The 22,358-nt window shown below is 24.8% G+C and overlaps 1 protein-coding gene across 1 annotated transcript in view; it reads left to right on the top strand.

Annotated features, from left to right (window-relative positions):
• The first annotated feature begins 1,221 nt into the window (after window positions 1-1,221).
• The window catches only part of LOC145841951 (uncharacterized), a 33,141-nt gene continuing 12,004 nt past the window's right edge, over window positions 1,222-22,358 (top strand). The window contains exons 1-13 of the mRNA XM_082949263.1: window positions 1,222-1,278; window positions 2,185-2,358; window positions 5,146-5,442; window positions 6,933-7,034; window positions 7,439-7,588; window positions 8,271-8,372; window positions 8,771-8,920; window positions 13,791-14,087; window positions 15,582-15,683; window positions 16,081-16,230; window positions 16,905-17,006; window positions 17,405-17,554; window positions 21,710-22,006. Coding sequence (XP_082805389.1) covers window positions 1,242-1,278; window positions 2,185-2,358; window positions 5,146-5,442; window positions 6,933-7,034; window positions 7,439-7,588; window positions 8,271-8,372; window positions 8,771-8,920; window positions 13,791-14,087; window positions 15,582-15,683; window positions 16,081-16,230; window positions 16,905-17,006; window positions 17,405-17,554; window positions 21,710-22,006 — 2,110 coding nt within the window. The 5' untranslated portion in view covers window positions 1,222-1,241. The remainder of the gene's footprint in view (window positions 1,279-2,184; window positions 2,359-5,145; window positions 5,443-6,932; window positions 7,035-7,438; window positions 7,589-8,270; window positions 8,373-8,770; window positions 8,921-13,790; window positions 14,088-15,581; window positions 15,684-16,080; window positions 16,231-16,904; window positions 17,007-17,404; window positions 17,555-21,709; window positions 22,007-22,358) is intronic.

Raw genomic sequence — 22,358 nt, 5'->3', positions numbered from 1 at the left:
GAGGCATATTTTGACTGGTCATATCTCAAATCATAACTTAATTTATTTAAAACAATAAAAAGCATCTTGAAGCATAGAAAAGTCTGTAAATTAAGATCAACATGTTAAAAACATGACCTACCCCCTTATTGCCATAATTAAAAAAAAAATCAAAAAGGTGAACTTAAGTTTTTAAAATAGTAACCATCTTTTAAAACTAATTGATACCAATATATACTGTAGAAACCATAGTATACTATTTGAAACATACTTCTATGAATTAAACTTTATTTTAAAAGTTTTCTCAAAGAAAAAATAAATATGTTAGTGTAATAAAGTAATTAAAGCAGTAATACTACTTATGTTTTAACAAAAATCTTTGAAGATCTATATTATCTCACAAATTTTAATCTTACAAACACCTTGTAGTTTTTTTATCAATTAGATTTATTTATTTAGAAATTTTTATTTGTTATATCTTATAGTACTATAATTTATGTTCATTCAAAATCATCTATCACTGGGTTATAAAGTACTTAATAAAAAAAGAATGTTAAGTTGTATATTTGGTTTTCTTCATTTTTTAAAATTTAATATGTCATGGGATTTTATAAGTACTTTTAGTTTAATTTACTTGTTTTTTACACTTTCATTATCACCCTTAATTCTTACCCTGATTTTTTTTCTTTATTTTGTGTTTTTTCTTAATCTTATAATTCTTTTTATTTTTTTCTTTTAATTTTAATTTTGTTTTATCAGCTTGTATTTTTTTTAATTATCACTGTTACCCCTAGACTGCCTCGTTATTTTGATAAGATTTTTTTAAACATTACTTTTTTTATTTATTATTATTTTTTTTCTTTGTTCAAAAATGAACCTTTGTGCAAAAGTGTCTTTGTGCATACTTGACCAGTTCCTGTTCTATTTATCTACCTCAATGTTACTTAAATTAAAAGTTATTTTTAAGATAGTTTATTTTTTTACAAGTTTTCTCAGTCTCATTTTAAAGCTTATTATTGGACTTTTTTAATAAAAATTTCACAGCTTGGTATGACATAAGCTTCTATTTGTTTTATTAAACTTATTAGCAGCTTAAATTTATTCTTGTTTAGATGTTTTGCTATTTTTTGTTTCAATGTTTTTGTAAATTAGCATATTACTTCATATTAAAATATACTGGTATACTATAAAATTCAGATTTGTATACTTATCCAACTAAAACTTTTACAGAAAATAAATTTATTAGCTTGTTATTGCTTGATATGAATAAGTTAGAAAACAGCGATGCAAGAAATGAAGGTTAGTTTCTTAAACAAAGCAGGATTTCTCAAAGTCTTTCAGAAGGCTCCCTTTGAAGAAATAAAAAAACCATGGCCCCCTACAATAAAATTTCTAAAAAAGTTATCACTAAAAACACCTACAACCTTATTATTCTGTTTTTCAACATCAACTCCATAATATTTAGTGCAAGTTTTAAATTATGGCTCTGTGCTTTATTTTTTACAGCTTTAACACCTTAAGGCAATAGGAATATTTTATTTTTTATAAAAAGTTTTTGATATAAATGTATGGAGCGCAAATCAAATTTTTAATGTTTGGAAACTGTTTTCTTTGAAAAATTACTTAAAATCTATCATCTTTTTCATTTTCAAGCAATCTTCTTCATATATTCAAGAAATTTACTTTATTTAAAAAAAAACATTACTTATGTGTTAAAATAATTTAAGAAAATAAAAATTTTATAACAAAAATTGAAAAAAAAAGACTTTTTTTTCAAAAAAATAAAATTTTACTTAATTTTTTATTAAGTCACAACTAACTTTTTTTGTTATTGTTGTTATTGTATTAATATGTGTTGACTTAAAGTTTGAAGAAGATTGCATGAAAAATATAGAAGGAGATAGAATTTAAATAAAATATTTTTTTCACTATTTTAGTTTTCCCTTCTCATAGAGAACCTATTATGTGGCCCAACTTTGACTGGTCTTATACTAAAAAATAATTTAATTATTTTAAATTAATAAAAAGCATATTTAACTTGTAAAAAACTCTCTAAAATAATATCAACTTGTAAAAAACATGGTTCATCCCCCTATGGCGTTAAAAAAACAAGTTTAAATTAGTTGCACATTATCTTTTTAGTGTTGTTAAAATAATAACACAGTTTTTTACCTTGAACTTAATAAAAATATCATTTTTTTGTAGGTGTGGCAAAATGCGGAAACGAAAAACTTTTTGAGTGCTCTTTATGTAACAAAAGATATTCCTGTAAAAGAAGTTTAGTCAGTCATATGAACATCCATGATAAATCTTATCAGTGTGAAGTTTGCCTGAAGTGTTTTCAATGCAAGTCTAAGCTTACACTTCACATGAGTAAATGTAAGAAAAAAAAATGATAAGAATGTGAATTAGAACAAATTAAATTAAATTATTTTAGTTGACTTAAATTTGTTGTAACATATTTAAGAAAAAAAAAAAAAATATTTTTGGTTTTAATACCATAATAATGAAAAAAAAAAAAAACCCTTTATTTCTGGAGGGACCCCATGAAATAATTTAAACTCCAAAACAATTTATTTTTAATTAAAGACAAAGGTGTGTTCTCTAAAATAAAAATAAAATTTATTTAGATAGCTTTTAAGATAAGGAACATAATTAACATTAAAGTTTTATGTTTTTTGAAAAATTTATAAATTTGCCTATAAAATTAACTTCATGCTCATATTAAAATTATTTAAAACAATTTTAAAAAATGAAGATACACAACCATGAACATTGTATTGGTGTGAAGAAAGATCTCATGGTCATGAGCTGTACACCATTTGCTTGTAAATACTAAAGTAATTCTAAGTTAAACAAAATAAAGATTTTACGATTAGTTATTGATAAGGCCATAGGTTTTTCTAAACCTTATGATTATTTTTTAATTTTTCCTTTAAATTTTTTTTTATTAGCTTTTATTTATTTTAATTATCAGTGTTACCCCTAGACTGCCTCGTTATTTTAATAAGATTTTTTTATACATTACTTTTTTTATTTATTATTATTTTTTTTCTTTGTTCAAATATAAACCTTCGTGCAAAAGTGTCTTTGTGCATACTTGACCAGTTCCTGTTCTATTTATCTACCTCAATGTTACTTTAATTAAAAGTTATTTATAAGATAGTGTATTTTTTTACGAGTTTTGTCAGTATTATTAAAAGCTTATTATTGAACTTTTTTAATAAAAATTGCACAGCTTGGTATGACATAAGCTTCTATTTATTTTATTAAACTTATTAACAACTTAAATTTATTCTAGTTGAAAATACTTGCTAATTTTTGTTTCAATGTTTTTGTAAATTAGTATATTACTTTATATTAAAATATACTGGTATACTATAAAATTCAGATTTCTTTACTTATCCAACTAAAACTTTTACAGAAAATAAATTTATTAGCTTGTTATTGCTTGATATGAATAAGTTAGAAAACAGCGATGCAAGAAATGAAGGTTAGTTTCTTAAACAAAGCAGGATTTCTCAAAGTCTTTCAGAAGGCTCCCTTTGAAGAAATAAAAAAACCATGGCCCCCTACAACAAAATTTCTAAAAAAGTTGTCATTAAAAACACCTACAACCTTATTATTCTGTTTTTCAACATCAACTGCGTAATATCTACTGCAAGTTTTAAATTATGGCTCTGCGCTTTATTTTTAACACCTTAAGGCTATAGGAATATTTTATATTTTACAAAAAGTTTTTGATACAAATGTATGAAGCGCAAATCAAATTTTTCTTGTTTGATTTTTTTGTAAACTGTTTTCTTTGAAAAATTACTTAAAATCTATCATCTTTTATTTTCAAGCAATCTTCTTTATATATTCAAGATATTTACTTTGTGGGCTACCGATGATGGTGACCCAACATCTAAAGCCTCAGTTTGGTCAGGGTGACTTACTGTGGGCAGATAGTCAACCTGACCTTTTTGTTCAGACTTTTCCTGCAAGCGGGGTGACCTTCTAACAGGCTTATTTTCAGGACCCGCTGCAGGCAACTTATCATTAATATTCTCTAAGTGGGACATAGTACTATAACTTATTTATAAGTGCTAATTTGTAATTATCAGTGGAAAATATATATAAAACACTTAAAGCTACTCTAGGCTATTTTATATAAATCAAACAGACAGTTTTAAGTGATGACTCTTTATATAAAACAAAACAAGAAATAATACCATATACAAAACTATAAATTACTATGACAAACTTTTTAGAAACTACAATCTATTTAAATTTCTTGAAAAGACTTTAAACAATAAACTAAAAATTAAATAAAACTTTTAGTAAAGAAGAAACTGTAAAAGAATAAATTATTAACTATAAACCTGGCTTAAATATTAAAACAATTAAATACCAGTTAAAATGTTCACTTTTAATACAAAACAATACTTACAATACACAATCTCAATTCAATACAAGGTAGTTCCAGCTGCACACCAACAACAAAATGCTTACAAATACACTGACTGTCCTTTTCTGATTTTTAGTTGCATCAGAATTAGTTTGAAACATGTCAGATGATTCTCATTGGCTGGTGCAATGAAGCGTGTCAAACTCAAAATATTCTCTGAGCTCAACTTTGAATAATGAATAATGCACGTATTCATTACAACTTTATTTAAAAAAACATTACTTCTGAGTTAAAATAATTTAAAAAAATAAAAAATTTATAATAAAAATTGAAAAAAAAAAAAACTTTTTTTTTAATAAAATTTTACTTAATTTTTTATTAAGTCACAACTAACTTTTTTTGTTATTGTTGTTATTGTATAAATATTACACTTAAAGTTGGAAGAAGATTGTATGAAAAATGTAGAAGGAGGTAGAATTTAAATAAAATATTTTTTTCACTATTTTAGTTTTCCCTTTTCATAGAGAACTTATTATGTGGCCCAACTTTGACTGGTCTTATACTAAAAAATGATTTAATTATTTTTAATTAATAAACATATTTAACCTTGGAAAAAACTCTCTAAAATAATATCAACTTGTAAAAAACATGGTCCACTCCCCTAAGGCGTTAAAAAAACAAGTTTAAATTAGTTGCACATTATCTTTTTAGTGTTGTTAAAATAATAACACAGTTTTTTACCTTGAACTTAATAGAAAAATCATTTTTTTTTGTAGGTGTGGCAAAATGCGGAAACGAAAAACTTTTTGAGTGCTCTTTATGTAACAAACGATATTCCTGTAAAAGAACTTTAGTCAGTCATATGAACATCCACGATAAAACTCATCAGTGTGAAATTTGCATGAAATGTTTTCCAAGCAAGTCTAAGCTTACACTTCACATGAGAACTCACACTAGAGAAAAGTCCTATGAGTGTTCTACTTGTGGTAAAAAATTTGCTAAAAAAGGTTCTTCAAAAGACCATCAGGCAACTCAAAGTGATGAGAAAAAATTCAAGTGTGGGATATGCCAAGGTAATAAAAGTTTTAAAACTAAGACCAATTGACTAATCATATTCGTTTTTTACAGTTAAAATTATATTAATTTTACTTTTTTTTTGTTTTATCAAACTCTTCTACGGCTTAGTTTAATTTTGTTTAATTTTTTTGCTTATTTTCGTTTTAATGTTTATGTAAAGTAGTATATTACTTAATACTTAATAAATTTATATAATAAGAGAAAAAAAAATACAATTACTAACAAATACTTAAAGAAAAGGAAATTACTAAGTTGTTTTGTTTAAAATGAATGCTCTTGGAAACAGCAATGCAAAAAACAAAAGTTAGTTTTTTGTGTAAAGCAGGGTTTCTTAAACTTTTTTCACAGGGCCCCCTTATAAGTAGTTAAAAAAGTAACGGTCCTCTCTGATAAGATTACTATAAAAACTAGCATTAAATACACTTAAGACCTCTTTCTTGCTCTTCACCATCGACTCAAGAATATCTAGAAGGAGCTTTAAATTATGGCTTTATGGTCCAATTGGCCTTTTTATTATTCATGGCCCCTCCTTTTGTGCTTATAGCCCACTTAGGGAAACTCTGATATAAAGTATAGAAGAACTACAAATTTTTATGAAATTTTCATGTTTATTTAATTTTCTCATCTAACTACATTCATTTGAAGCTGTAGATTTTATTTTATTTTTGAATAATAAATAGGATTGCTAAAATACCAGGATTCCTTAAAAAACCTGGTATAAATAAAGCATGGAAAAACCTAGAATTTGCAAAAGCTAAAAAAAACCTTGATTTTAAACTAAAATCAATAAAGCACCTAAAAAACATGAAACTTAAAATATTTTTTAGATGAAAATGTTGAAATTCTATAGTATAAATCCATTTGTTGTGATTCAACTAGAATTTTATTAGTTATTAAACACTTTTAAAGTTGCATTACTTCATTTTTTGATAATTTTTATATGTTATATATCAAAATAAGGCTTTTGACAATCATACTAGAAGAACTTGAAAGAAATTGATTCAAAATGTTAGTGCAGGTTTCAATAGAACAAAATCACAATTAGATAGTAATACAGTATATTTTTAGCAACCTAGTTCTATCATAAAACACTTTTTTCTAATTTATGATTAGTATACTCCTAAAGTAATCAAAAAAAGATATAATTTCAAAAATCTAAAATATATTTCGAAAATCTGGAGAATAATTTTGAAATTTTTCAGCAACCCTGTAAATACTGATATTATAAATAACCTTTGATAGTGCATATTTGAACCTTTGAGCAATTTTACTCAGTTTTTATCTTTAACTAAACTATAGACTAAAAGTAGACTCAAAAATCTTTCAAAAATCTAGGAAGAAATTAGAAAAAAAAACAGTTGTAACCCTGTATGATATATTTATTAATAACATATACGTAGTCAAGTTCCTCTGCTTTTAAAAAGCTAAAATTCAAATTAAAAGTACTAATTTTTAAATATACGGATGTAATATACTTATCTTACAGGTAGTGCTGAAAATGAATCTAACACTCTCATAAATGACACAGTCTCTGTTAAAACACCCGAAGAAATTAACTCAGATAACGATATTGAACCAAGTACTGTAGGTAAATATTTTAATATTAACTTATTTGTAAATACATGATTTGTAAGTTTGCTTTTTACCATCAATAACTTAATGATTGAGATAAAAGACTCCAATACTCATCTTAAACATCTTTCACTTAAGTGTTTGTAAAATCAAGTACCTAAAAATCTTAGTTAATTTTTTTGTGCCTAAAAAACATTTTTAAGAAAGAAGTTTTTAACTTAACTCATAAAGCTTTAGACTTAGCACTCAACATTCTTTATTTCAGCCTAAATTTATCATAAAAATATTTTATGTTTGAACCTTTGCAAATCATGCAAAATTTATCATTGCTAATAAATCTTAACAGCACTAACTATTTACGACAACAAAAACTTAAATTTTTTGTTACTCTGAAATTTTCAAAGTAATTTTTACCTACAGAAAATATAAGTGTCAACTTAAGAAAAAACAATACCAGCTCAAAAGGATGTGAAATATTAAATGTTAACAGTAATAATAGTATCAGCTCACATTCTGATGTCAGAATTTCAACCAAGGCTAAGGACAGCTCAGTACAACCTGCTAGAAAAAGTAAGTTTTTCCTGATATATATTTTTATTTGTTTTATTAAATTGTAAATGCTGAATGTTTTATAAAGAAACAACTTATTCATTTAATTACAAATAAACAAATTTGTTTGTCCACAATATAATAAAAGTTTATACTTAAATTGTTTTAAGTAACTATTAAACTATATATACTAAGGGCATAGGGGAGTTCAAACATTTTTGAAAAGTAAGTTCAACATTGGCTCTTATATTAAAACTAAATGTATAACTATAAGTTAGTTTATGTAGAATAAAAAAAAATATTAGTTTTTGAGATGTATATGTTTTTGTTAAATATTTCCTATACAAACATAAGGACAGTTTTTTCATCGTCAACTTTATTGAAAATTCTGGAGAATAACTTTGAAATTCTTCAGCAACCCTGTAAATACTGATATTATAAATAACTTTTGATAGTGCATATTTGAACCTTTGAACAATTTTACTCAGTTTTTATCTTTGACTAAACTATAGACTAAAAGTAGACTTAAAAATCTTTCAAAAATCTAGGAAGAAATTACAAAAAAAAAAAAACAGTTGTAACCCTGTATGATATACTTATTAATAACATATACGTAGTCAAGTTCCTCTGCTTTTAAAAAGCTAAAATTCAAATTAAAAGTACTAATTTTTAAATATACGGATGTAATATACTTATCTTACAGGTAGTGCTGAAAATGAATCTAACACTCTCATAAATGACACAGTCTCTGTTAAAACACCCGAAGAAATTAACTCAGATAACGATATTGAACCAAGTACTGTAGGTAAATAGTTTAACTCATTTGTTAATACATGATTTGTAAGTTTGCTTTTTACCATCAATAACTTAATAATTGAGATAAAAGACTCCAATACTCATCTTAAACATCTTTCACTTAAGTATTTGTAAAATCAAGTACCTAAAAATCTTAGTTAATTTTTTGTGCCTAAAAAAATATTTTTAGGAAAGAAGTTTTTAACTTAACTTATAAAGCTTTAGACTTAGCACTCAACATTCTTTATTTCAGCCTAAATTTATCATAAAAATATTTTATGTTTGAAACTTTGCAAATCATGCAAAATTTATCATTGCTAATAAATCTTAACAGCACTAACTATTTACGAGAACAAAAACTTAATTTTTTTTGTTACTCTGAAATATTCAAAGAAATTTTTCTTACAGAAAATATAAGTGTCAACTTAAGAAAAAACAATACCAGCTCAAAAGGATGTGAAATATTGAATGTTAACAGTAATAATAGTATCAGCTCACATTCTGACGTTAGAATTTCAACCAAGGCTAAGGAGAGCTCAGTACAACCTGCTAGAAAAAGTAAGTTTTTCTTTATATATATTTTTATTTGTTTTATTAAATTGTAAATAATGAATGTTTTATAAAGAAACAACTTATTCATTTAATTACAAATAAACAAATTTGTTTGTCCACAATATAATAAAAGTTTATACTTAAATTGTTTCAAGTAACTATTAAACTATATATACTAAGGGCATAGGGGAGTTCAAACATTTTTGAAAAGTAAGTTCAACATTGGCTCTTGTATTAAAACTAAATGTATAACTATAAGTTAGTTTATGTAGAATAAAAAAATAATTAGTATTTGAGATGTATATGTTTTTGTTAAACATTTCCTATACAAACATAAGAACAGTTTCTTCATCGTCAACTTTATTGAAAATTCATATATTCACTAGTTTTTCATTTCCTCCTTAATTTTTTGAGCTTTTATAGTTTAAAAGACTTTGAAAGTTGGGATTTGAAAAAAATGCTTAAAAAAAATAAAAATTTCTGTCAAAAAAACAAAAAAGGGTAGCTTTCAAAATTACAAAAACCCAGTATTCTATTGATTTGAATATAAGTATAGAGTCTATACTATAGAAAGTCTATACTATAGACTTTCTGTACGTATTTGCAAAATGTTGATTAAAAAATTAAGGAAAAAAAGAGTTTTTAGTTAAGCAACCTTTTTTTTTTGAATTTTTGTTTTGCACCTTCCATCAGAAACTTATTGATCACACTGACTTTGCTTGCTTACATCTCAAAGTTGCTCTGAATTTTCTTAGCTGTTAAAAATATCTGATAGCTTATTAAAAGTCTTAAAAATAAGATCAATTTTTAAAACAGAGGTGACCTCCCTGTACCCTTAACAACTAGGCATTTAAATAGATTTAATCATTATTAATTTAGTTTGCAATATTTTAAGATTTCATTTTTACAACTCTGTTTCACTCAAAAAGTAGATCATCAGCTAATATTAAAATCCTTATCAAGTTAAGGCCATGGGGAGGGGGGGTAGAAGCCATTTTTTGACCAAAAATAACATATAGACTTATATTATAGTAAATTTCGTAATCTTTCAGATGCTATTTTTAGATTTAAAAAATATTAAGTAACTTTTTTTTTATGACCGGTTATATAAAGGGTTGTCTTTATAAAAGGTATATAAAGGGTAACTTTGAAGCCGTTTTTCTCGAGTTTTTAAAAACGGGCTTTAAAATCTATCTTCTCCTTCATTTTTCAAGCAATCTTCTTCAAATTTTTAGGAAATGTTCCTTTTATTATGAGAAAAAAACGTTATTTGTGAATTTTAATAGTTTTAAAAAATAAAAATTTCATGACAAAAAAAAAAGTGATTTTTTATCAAAAAATTTTTTTTTTCAAAAAAAAGGTATTTTTACTTGAAATTTTTTAAAGTCAAAAATAACGTTTTTTTATTATTGTATAAAGAATAGACTGTGAAAGTTTGAAGAAGATTGCTTAAAAAATGAAGGAGGACATAGATTTTGAATGCATTAGTCTTTTTTCGTTGTTTTAGTTTTTCCTTACCCATAAGGAACCTGTTATGCGGCCCGACTTTGGCCGGTCATATCTCAAAAACTAATTCGAATTTTTAAAAACGGTAAAAAGCAACTTGAAGCTTAGTAAAAACTCTATAAAATAAGATCAACTTGTAAAAAACATGGCCTACCCCCCCCCCTATGGCCTTAATTAAATTAAATTTAATATCAGTTATTTTTAAAGATGATAAAAACAATACATTAATTTTTTTTGGGTTATAAATGTAATGCACCTGTAACTAAAACTAAATAGATTTAATATAAGATGATTAAAAATTCAGCCTATCTCAGAATACTTGAAATTTTAAAACAGTTTAGACCAGGGTTTCTCAAACATTTTATTCAAAAGTCCACCTTTAAAGAAATTTAAAAGTTATGACCCAATCCTACAAGATTTTTCAAAAAACTACCATTGAAATTTCCTAAGACTTTTTTTTTCTTTTCATCATTAACTCCAGAATATTTAGTGTGAGTTTCAAATTATTGCTTTGTAACCCCTTAATTATAATATTACATCTAGTGTAAGTTTCAATACAACCGTTAAAAATTACCTAAAACCATTTTTTTTGGTTTTCATCATCAACTTCAGAATATCTAGTTTAAGTTTCAAATTATGGTTTTGTTACTCCCCTTTTACGGCTTGTAGCCCCCTAAATTTCCAAATAGTTTTCCATAATATTTGGTATAAGTGTAAAACTACCTTTAAAAACACCAATGACCTTTTTTATGCTCTTCATCATCAACTCTAGCATATCTAGTGTAAGTTTCAAACTTTTACCTCATGGCTTCCTTTTGCTGCCTATAGCCCAATAAATTTTTCCAAGTTTCCAATAAAAAAATCAAGTATAAGTTTCAAATCTACCACTGAAATCACAAAATTTATTTTGCTCTTCATTATCAACTCAAGAATATCTAGTTTAAGCTTCAAATTATGGCCTTGTGGCTACCACTTTTACAGCTTTTGACCCATATGTTTCCTAAAATTTCCCATAATTTCCAGTATAAGTTTAAAATAACCAATAAAAATACTTTAAACTTTTTTTTTTGCTCATCATCATCAACTCCAAAATACAGGATTGCCAGAATACCTGGAATCCCAGAAAAACCTGGAACTAGGCATTTTAGGCTAAAAACATCTGGATAAACCTCAACATCTGAAAAAACCTTAAAATTTTTAACAAAAATAACTTGATTTATTTAAAACAATAAAAAGCATCTTGAAGCATAGAAAAGTCTACAAATTAAGATCAACATGTTAAAAACATGACCTACCCCCTTATTGCTATAATTTAAAACAAAATCAAAAAGATGAACTTAAGTTTTAAAAATAGTAACCATCTTTTAAAACTAATTGATACCAATATATACTCAAGAAACCATAGTATTCTATTTAAAACATACTTCTATGAATTAAACTTTATGTTAAAAGTTCTCTCAAAGAAAAAATAAATATGTTAGTGTAATAAAGTAATTAAAGTAGTAATACTACTTATGTTTAAACAAAAATCTTTGAAGATCTATATTATCTCACCAATTTTAATCTTACAAACACCTTGTAATTTTTTTATCAATTAGATTTATTTATTTAGAACTTTTTATTCGTTATATTTTATAGTACAATAGTTTAAGTTCATTCAATATCATCTATCACTGGGTTATAAGGTACTCAATAAAAAAAGAATGTTAAGTTGTATATTTGGTTTTCTTCATTTTCTAAAATTTAATATGTCATGGGATTTTATAAGTACTTTTAGTTTAATTTACTTGTTTTTTACACTTTCATTATCACCCTGATACTTTTTCTTTATTTTGTGTTTTTTCTTAATCTTATGATTCTTTTTATATTTTTCTTTTAATTTTAATTTTTTTATCAGCTTGTATTTTTTTAATTATCACTGTTACCCCTAGACTGCCTCGTTATTTGATAAGTTTTTTTATACATTACTTTTTTTATTTATTATTATTTTTTTTCTTTGTTCAAAAATGAACCTTCGTGCAAAAGTATCTTTGTGCATACTTGACCAGTTCCTGTTTTATTTATCTACCTCAATGTTACTTAAATTAAAAGTTATTAAATGTTAAATTAAATTAAATTATTTATAAGATAGTTTATTTTTTTACAAGTTTTCTCAGTATCATTTTTAAGCTTATTATTGGAGATTTTTAATAAAAATTTCACAGCTTGGTATGACATAAGCTTCTATTTATATATTAAACTTATTAGCAGCTTAAATTTATTCTTGTTTAGATGTTTTGCTATTTTTGTTTCAATGTTGTAAATTAGCATGTTACTTCATATTAAAATATACTGGTATACTATTAAATTCAGATTCGTATACTTATCCAACTAAAACTTTTACAGAAAATAAATTTATTAGCTTGTTATTGCTTGATATGAATAAGTTAGAAAACAGCGATGCAAGAAATGAAGGTTAGTCTCTTAAATAAAGCAAAGTTTCTCAAAATCTTTCAGAAGGCCCTCTTTGAAGAAATAAAAAAACCATGGCCCCCTACAACAAAATTTCTAAAAAAGTTATCACTAAAAACACCTACAACCTTATTATTCTGTATTCAACATCAACTCCATAATATCTAGTGCAAGTTTCTAATTATGGCTCTGCGCTTTATTTTTTACAGCTTTAACACCTTAAGGCAATAGGAATATTTTATTTTTTATAAAAAGTTTTTGATACAAATGTATGGTGCGCAAATCAAACTTTTCTTGATCGATTTTTTTGGAAACTGTTTTCTTTGAAAAATTATTTAAAATCTATCGTCTTTTTCATTTTCAAGCAATCTTCTTCATATATTCAAGAAATTAACTTTATTTAAAAAAAACATTACTTATGAGTTTAAATAATTTAAGAAAATTAAAATTTTATAACAAACATTGAAAAAAAAGACTTTTTTTTCAAAAAAATAAAATTTTACTTAGTTTTTTATTAAGTCACAACTAACTTTTTTTGTTATTGTTGTTATTGTATTAATATGTGTTGACTTAAAGTTTGAAGAAGATTGCATGAAAAATATAGAAGGAGATAGAATTTAAATAAAATATTTTTTTCACTATTTTAGTTTTCCCTTTTCATAGAGAACCTATTATGTGGCCCAACTTTGACTGGTCTTATACTAAAAAATGATTTAATTATTTTAAATTAATAAAAAGCATATTTAACCTTGGAAAAAAACTCTCTAAAATAATATCAACTTTTAAAAAACATAGTTCATCCCCCTTATAGAGTTAAAAAAACAAGTTAAAATTAGTTGCACATTATCTTTTTAGTGTTGTAAAAATAATAACACAGTTTTTTACCTTGAACTAAATAAAAAAATCATTTTTTTTGTAGGTGTAGCAAAATGCGGAAACGAAAAACTTTTTGAGTGCTCTTTATGTAACAAAAGATATTCCTGTAAAAAAAGTTTAGTCAGTCATATGAACATCCACGATAAAACTCATCAGTGTGAAGTTTGCATGAAATGTTTTCCAAGCAAGTCTAAGCTTACACTTCACATGAGAACTCATACTGGAGAAAAGCCCTATGAAAGTTCTACTTGTGGTAGAAAATTTGCTAAAAAAGGTTCTTCAAAAGACCATCAGGCAACTCATAGTGATGAGAAAAAATTCAAGTGTGGGATATGCCAAGGTAATAAAAGTTTTAAAACTAAGATCAATTGACTAATCATATTTGTTTTTTACAGTTATAATTATATTAATTTTACTTTTTTTTTGTTTTATCAAACTTTTCTACAGCTTAGTTTGATTTTGTTTAATTTTTTTTCTTATTTTTGTTTTAATGTTTATGCAAAGTAGTATATTACTTAATATTTAATAAATTCATATAGAAGAGAAAAATAAAATTACAATTACTAACAAATACTTAAAGAAAAGGAAATTACTAAGTTGTTTTGTAAAAAATGAATGCGCTTGGAAACAGCAAAGCAAAAAACAAAAGTTAGTTTTTTGTGTAAAGCAGAGGTTCTCAAACTTTTTTCATAAGGCCCCCTTATAAGTAGTTAAAAAAGCAACGGTCCTCTCTGATAAGATTACTATAAAAACTAGCATTGAATTCACTTTAGACCTCTTTCTTGCTGTTCACCATCAACTCAAGAATATCTAGAAGGAGCTTTAAATTATGGCTTTATGGTCCAATTGGCCTTTTTATTATTAATGGCCCCTCCTTTTGTGCTTATAGCCCACTTAGGGAAACTCTGATATAAAGTATGGAAAAACTACAAATTTTTATGAAATTTTCATGTTTATTTAATTTTCTCATCTAATTACATTCATTTGAAGCTGTAGATTTTATTTTATTTTTGAATAATAAATAGGATTGCTAAAATACCTGGATTCTTTAAAAAACCTGGTATAAATAAAGCATGGAAAAACCTAGAATTTGCGAAAGTTAAAAGAAAAAACCTTGATTTTCAAACTAAAATCAATACAGCACCTAAAAAAACATGAAACTTAAAATATTTTTAGATGAAAATGTTGAAATTTTATAGTGTAAATCCATTTGTTGTGATTCAATTAGAATTTTATTAGTTATTAAACACTTTTAAAGTTGCATTACTTTTTTTTTGATAATTTTTATATGTTATATATCAAAAAAAGGCTTTTGAACAATCATACTAGAAGAACTTAAAAGAAATTGATTCAAAATGTTAGTGCAGGTTTCAATAGAATAACATCACAATTAGATAGTAATACAGTATATTTTTAGCAACCTAGTTCTATCATAAAACACTTTTTTCTAATTTATGATTAGTATACTCCTAAAATAATCAAAAAAAGATATAATTTCAAAAATCTAAAATATATTTCGAAAATCTGGAGAATAATTTTGAAATTTTTCAGCAACCCTGTAAATACTGATATTTTAAATAACCTTTGATAGTGCATATTTGAACCTTTGAGCAATTTTACTCAGTTTTTATCTTTGACTAAACTATAGACTAAAAGTAGACTTAAAAATCTTTCAAAAATCTAGGAAGAAATTACAAAAAAAAACAGTTGTAACCCTGTATGATATACTTATTAATAACATATACGTAGTCAAGTTCCTCTGCTTGTAAGAACTAAAATTCAAATTAAAAGTACTAATTTTTAAATAAACTGATGTAATATACTTATCTTACAGGTAGTGCTGAAAATGAATCTAACACTCTCATAAATGACATAGTCTCTGTTAAAGCACCCGAAGAAATTAACTCAGATAACGATATTGAACCAAGTACTGTAGGTAAATAGTTTAACTTATTTGTTAATACATGATTTGTAAGTTTGCTTTTTACCATCAATAACTTAATAATTGAGATAAAAGACTCCAATACTCATCTTAAACATCTTTCACTTAAGTATTTGTAAAATCAAGTACCTAAAAATCTTAGTTAATTTTTTGTGCCTAAAAAAATATTTTTAAGAAAGAAGTTTTTAACTTAACTCATAAAGCTTTAGACTTAGCACTCAACATTCTTTATTTCAGCCTATTTTATCATAAAAATATTTTATGTTTGAAACTTTGCAAATCATGCAAAATTTATCATTTCTAATAAATCTTAACAGCACTAACTATTTACGAGAACAAAAACTTAATTTTTTTGTTACTCTGAAGTTTTCAAAGTAATTTTTACTTACAGAAAATATAAGCGCCAATTTAAGAATATACAATCCAAGCTCTAAAGGATGTGAAGTATTAAATGGTAACAATAATAATAGTATCAGCTCACATTCTGATGTTAGAATTTCAACCAAAGCTAAGGACAGCTCAGTACAATCTGCTAGAAAAAGTAAGTTTTTGTTTATATATATTTTTATATGTTTTATTAAATTGTAAATGCTGAATGTTTTATAAAGAAACAAGTTATTCATTTAATTACAAATAAACAAATTTGTTTGTCCACAATATAATAAAAGCTTATACTTAAATTGTTTCAAGTAACTATTAAACTATATATACTAAGGGCAAAGGGGAGTTTAAACATTTTAAAAAAGTAAGTTCAACATTGGCTCTTGTATTAAAACTAAATGTATAACTATAAGTTAGTTTATGTAGAATAAAAAAAAGTTTTCAAGATGTAGATGTTTTTGTAAAATATTTCTAATACAAACATAAGGACAGTTTGTTCATCGTCAATTTTATTGAAAATTCTGGAGAATAACTTTTAAATTCTTCAGCAACCCTGTAAATACTGATATTATAAATAACCTTTGATAGTGCATATTTGAACCTTTGAGCAATTTTACTCAGTTTTTATCTTTGACTAAACTATAGACTAAAAGTAGACTTAAAAATCTTTCAAAAATCTAGGAAGAACTTACAAAAAAAAAAACAGTTGTAACCCTGTATGATATACTTATTAATAAGATATACATAGTCAAGTTCCTCTGCTTTTAAAAAGCTAAAATTCAAATTAAAAGTACTAATTTTTAAATAAACTGATGTAATATACTTATCTTACAGGTAGTGCTGAAAATGAATCTAACACTCTCATAAATGACACAGTCTCTGTTAAAACACCAGAAGAAATTAACTCAGATAACGATATTGAACCAAGTACTATAGGTAAATAGTTTAACTTATTTGTTAATACATGATTCGTAAGTTTGCTTTTTACCATCAATAACTTAATAATTGAGATAAAAGACTCCAATACTCATCTTAAACATCTTTCACTTAAGTATTTGTAAAATCAAGTACCTAAAAATCTTAGTTAATTTTTTGTGCCTAAAAAAATATTTTTAAGAAAGAAGTTTTTAACTTAACTTATAAAGCTTTAGACTTAGCACTCAACATTCTTTATTTCAGCCTAAATTTATCATATTAATATTTTATGTTTGAAACTTTGCAAATCATGCAAAATTTATCATTTCTAATAAATCTTAACAGCACTAACTATTTACGAGAACAAAAACTTAATTTTTTTGTTACTCTGAAATATTCAAAGTAATTTTTACTTACAGAAAATATAAGTGTCAACTTAAGAAAAAACAATACCAGATCAAAAGGATGTGAAATATTAAATGTTAACAGTAATAATAGTATCAGCTCACATTCTGATGTTAGAATTTCAACCAAAGCTAAGGAAAGCTCAGTACAATCTGCTAGAAAAAGTAAGTTTTTGTTTATATATATTTTTATTTGTTTTATTAAATTGTAAATAATGAATGTTTTTTAAAGAAACAACTTATTCATTTAATTACAAATAAACAAATTTGTTTGTCCACAATAAAATAAAAGTTTATACTTAAATTATTTCAAGTAACTATTATACTATATATACTAAGGGCATAGGGGAGTTCAAACATTTTTGAAAAGTAAGTTCAACATTGGCTCTTGTATTAAAACTAAATGTATAACTATAAGTTAGTTTATGTAGAATAAAAAAATAATTAGTTTTTGAGATGTATATGTTTTTGTTAAATATTTCCTATACAAACATAAGGACAGTTTGTTCATTGTCAACTTTATTGAAAATTCATATATTCACTAGTTTTTCATTTTCCTCCTTCATTTTTTGAGCTTTTATAGTTTAAAAGACTTTGAAAGTTGGGATTTGAAAAAAATGCTTAAAAAAATAAAAATTTTACGTCAAAAAAACAAAAAAGGGTAGCTTCCAAAACTAAAAAAACCCAGTATTCTATTGATTTGAATATAAGTATAAAGTCTATACTATAGAAAGTCTATACTATAGACTTTCTGTACGTATTTGCAAAATGTTGATTAAAAAATTAAGGAAAAAAAGAGTTTTTAGTTAAGCAACCTTTTTTTTTTTTTTGAATTTTTGTTTTGCACCTTCCATTACAAAAATATTGATCACACTGACTTTGCTCGCTTACATCTCAAAGTTGCTCTGAATTTTCTTAGCTGTTAAAAATTTCTGATAGCTTATTAAAAGTCTTAAAAATAAGATCAATTTTTAAAACAGAGGTGACCTCCCTGTACCCTTAACAACTAGGCATTTAAATAGATTTAATCATTATCAATTTAGTTTGCAATATTTTAAGATTTCATTTTTACAACTCTGTTTCACTCAAAAACTAGATCATCAGCTAATATTAAAATCCTTATCAATTTGATTGAATTAAATTTAATATCAGTTATTTTTAAAGATGATAAAAACAATACATTAACTTTTTTTGGGTTATAAATGTAATGCACCTGTAATTAAAACTAAATAGATTTAATATAAGATTGTTAAAAATTCAGCCTATCTCAGAATACTTGAAATTTTAAAACAGTTTAGACCTGGGTTTCTCAAACATTTTATTCAAAAGTCCACCTTTAAAGAAATTTAAAAGTTATGACCCAATCCTACAAGATTTTTCAAAAAACTACCTTTGAAATTTCCTAAGACTTTTTTTTCTTTTCATCATCAACTCCAGAATATTTAGTGTGAGTTTCAAATTATTGCTTTGTAACCCCTTAATTTTTATATTACATCTAGTATAAGTTTCAATACAACCGTTAAAAATTACCTAAAACCATTTTTTTTGGTTTTCATTACAACTTCAGACATCTAGTTTAAGTTTCAAATTATGGTTTTGTTACTCCCCTTTTACGGCTTGTAGCCCCCTAAATTACCAAATAGTTTTCCATAATATTTGGTATAAGTGTAAAACTACCATTAAAAACACCAATGACCTTTTTTATGCTCTTCATCATCAACTCTAGCATATCTAGTGTAAGTTTCAAACTTTTACCTCATGGCTTCCTTTTGCTGCCTATAGCCCAATAAATTTTTCCAAGTTTCCAATAAAAAAATCAAGTATAAATTTTAAACCTACCATTGAAATCACAAAATTTATTTTGCTCTTCATTATCAACTCAAGAATATGTAGTTTAAGCTTCAAATTATGGCCTTGTGGCTCCCACTTTTACAGCTCTTGACCCATAAGTTTCCTAAAATTTCCCATAATTTCCAGTATAAGTTTAAAATAACCAATAAAAATACTTTAAACTTTTTTTTTTGCTCATCATCATCAACTCCAGAATTCAGGATTGCCAGAAAACCTGGAATCCCAGAAAAACCTGGAACTTGGCAATTTAGGCTAAAAACATCTGGATAAACCTCAACATCTGAAAAAACCTTAAAATATTTAACAAAAATAACTTGATTTATTTAAAACAATAAAAAGAATCTTGAAGCATAGAAAAGTCTACAAATTAAGATCAACATGTTAAAAACATGACCTACCCCCTTATTGCTATAATTTAAAACAAAATCAAAAAGATGAACTTAAGTTTTAAAAATAGTAACCATCTTTTAAAACTAATTGATACCAATATATACTCTAGAAACCATAGTATACTATTTAAAACATACTTCTATGAATTAAACTTTATGTTAAAAGTTTTCTCAAAGAAAAAATAAATATGATAGTGTAATAAAGTAATTAAAGTAGTAATACTACTTATGTTTAAACAAAAATCTTTGAAGATCTATATTATCTCACCAATTTTAATCTTACAAACACCTTGTAATTTTTTTATCAGTTAGATTTATTTATTTAGAAATTTTTATTCGTTATATTTTATAGTACAATAGTTTAAGTTCATTCAATATCATCTATCACTGGGTTATAAGGTACTCAATAAAAAAAGAATGTTAAGTTGTATATTTGGTTTTCTTCATTTTCTAAAATTTAATATGTCATGGGATTTTATAAGTACTTTTAGTTTAATTTACTTGTTTTTTACACTTTCACTATCACCCTGATACTTTTTCTTTATTTTGTGTTTTTTTCTTAATGTTATGATTCTTTTTTAATTTTACTTCAAATTTTAATTATTTTATCAGCTTGTATTTTTTTTAGTTATCACTGTTACCCCTAGACTGCCTCGTTATTTGATAAGTTTTTTTTATACATTACTTTTTTGATTTATTATTATTTTTTTTCTTTGTTCAAAAATGAACCTTCGTGCAAAAGTATCTTTGTGCATACTTGACCAGTTCCTGTTTTATTTATCTACCTCAATGTTACTTAAATTAAAAGTTATTAAATGTTAAATTAAATTATTTATAAGATAGTTTATTTTTTTACAAGTTTTCTCAGTATCATTTTTAAGCTTATTATTGGAGATTTTTAATAAAAATTTCACAGCTTGGTATGACATAAGCTTCTATTTATTTTATTAAACTTATTAGCAGCTTAAATTTATTCTTGTTTAGATGTTTTGCTATTTTTGTTTCAATGTTGTAAATTAGCATGTTACTTCATATTAAAATATACTGGTATACTATTAAATTCAGATTTGTATACTTATCCAACTAAAACTTTTACAGAAAATAAATTTATTAGCTTGTTATTGCTTGATATGAATAAGTTAGAAAACAGCGATGCAAGAAATGAAGGTTAGTCTCTTAAATAAAGCAAAGTTTCTCAAAATCTTTCAGAAGGCCCCCTTTGAAGAAATAAAAAAACCATGGCCCCCTACAACAAAATTTCTAAAAAAGTTATCACTAAAAACACCTACAACCTTATTATTCTGTATTCAACATCAACTCCATAATATCTAGTGCAAGTTTCTAATTATGGCTCTGCGCTTTATTTTTTACAGCTTTAACACCTTAAGGCAATAGGAATATTTTATTTTTTATAAAAAGTTTTTGATACAAATGTATGGAGCGCAAATCAAATTTTTCTTGTTTGATTTTTTTGGAAACTGTTTTCTTTGAAAAATTACTTAAAATCTATCGTCTTTTTCATTTTCAAGCAATCTTCTTCATATATTCAAGAAATTTACTTTATTTAAAAAAAAACATTACTTATGAGTTTAAATAATTTAAGAAAATAAAAATTTTATAACAAACATTGAAAAAAAATAAATTTTTTTTCAAAAAAATAAAATTTTACTTAATTTTTTATTAAGTCACAACTAACTTTTTTTGTTATTGTTGTTATTGTATTAATATTAGACTTAAAGTTTGAAGAAGATTGCATGAAAAATATAGAAGGAGATAGAATTTAAATAAAATATTTTTTCACTATTTTAGTTTTCCCTTTTCATAGAGAACCTATTATGTGGCCCAACTTTGACTGGTCTTATACTAAAAAATGAATTAATTATTTTAAATTAATAAAAAGCATATTTAACCTTGGAAAAAAACTCTCTAAAATAATATCAACTTGTAAAAAACATGGTTCATCCCCCTATGGAGTTAAAAAAACAAGTTAAAATTAGTTGCACATTATCTTTTTAGTGTTGTAAAAATAATAACACAGTTTTTTACCTTGAACTAAATAAAAAAATCATTTTTTTTGTAGGTGTGGCAAAATGCGGAAACGAAAATTTTTTTGAGTGCTCTTTATGTAACAAAAGATATTCCTGTAAAAAAAGTTTAATCAGTCATATGAACATCCACGATAAAACTCATCAGTGTGAAGTTTGCATGAAATGTTTTGAAAGCAAGTCTAAGCTTACACTTCACATGAGAACTCACACTAAAGAAAAGCCCTATGAGTGTTCTACTTGTGGTAGAAAATTTGCTAAAAAAGGTTCTTCAAAAGACCATCAGGCAACTCAAAGTGATGAGAAAAAAATCAAGTGTGGGATATGCCAAGGTAATAAAAGTTTTAAAACTAAGATCAATTGACTAATCATATTTATTTTTTACAGTTATAATTATATTAATTTTACTTTTTTTTTGTTTTATCAAACTTTTCTACAGCTTAGTTTGATTTTGTTTAATTTTTTTTCTTATTTTTGTTTTAATGTTTATGTAAAGTAGTATATTACTTAATATTTAATAAATTCATGTAATAAGAGAAAAATTAAATTACTTTAACTAACAAATACTTAAAGAAAAGGAAATTACTAAGTTGTTTTGTTTAAAATGAATGCGCTTGGAAACAGCAATGCAAAAAATAAAAGTTAGTTTTTTATGTAAAGCAGAGTTTCTCAAACTTTTTTTCA

This window comes from Thalia democratica, chromosome 8 (genome assembly GCF_965202585.1).
Source record: "Thalia democratica chromosome 8, ktThaDemo2.hap1.1, whole genome shotgun sequence".
Lineage (NCBI taxonomy): Eukaryota > Metazoa > Chordata > Thaliacea > Salpida > Salpidae > Thalia > Thalia democratica.
The sequence above is the reverse complement of the archived record's forward strand: the minus strand, read 5'-3'. Positions and strand labels throughout refer to the sequence as shown.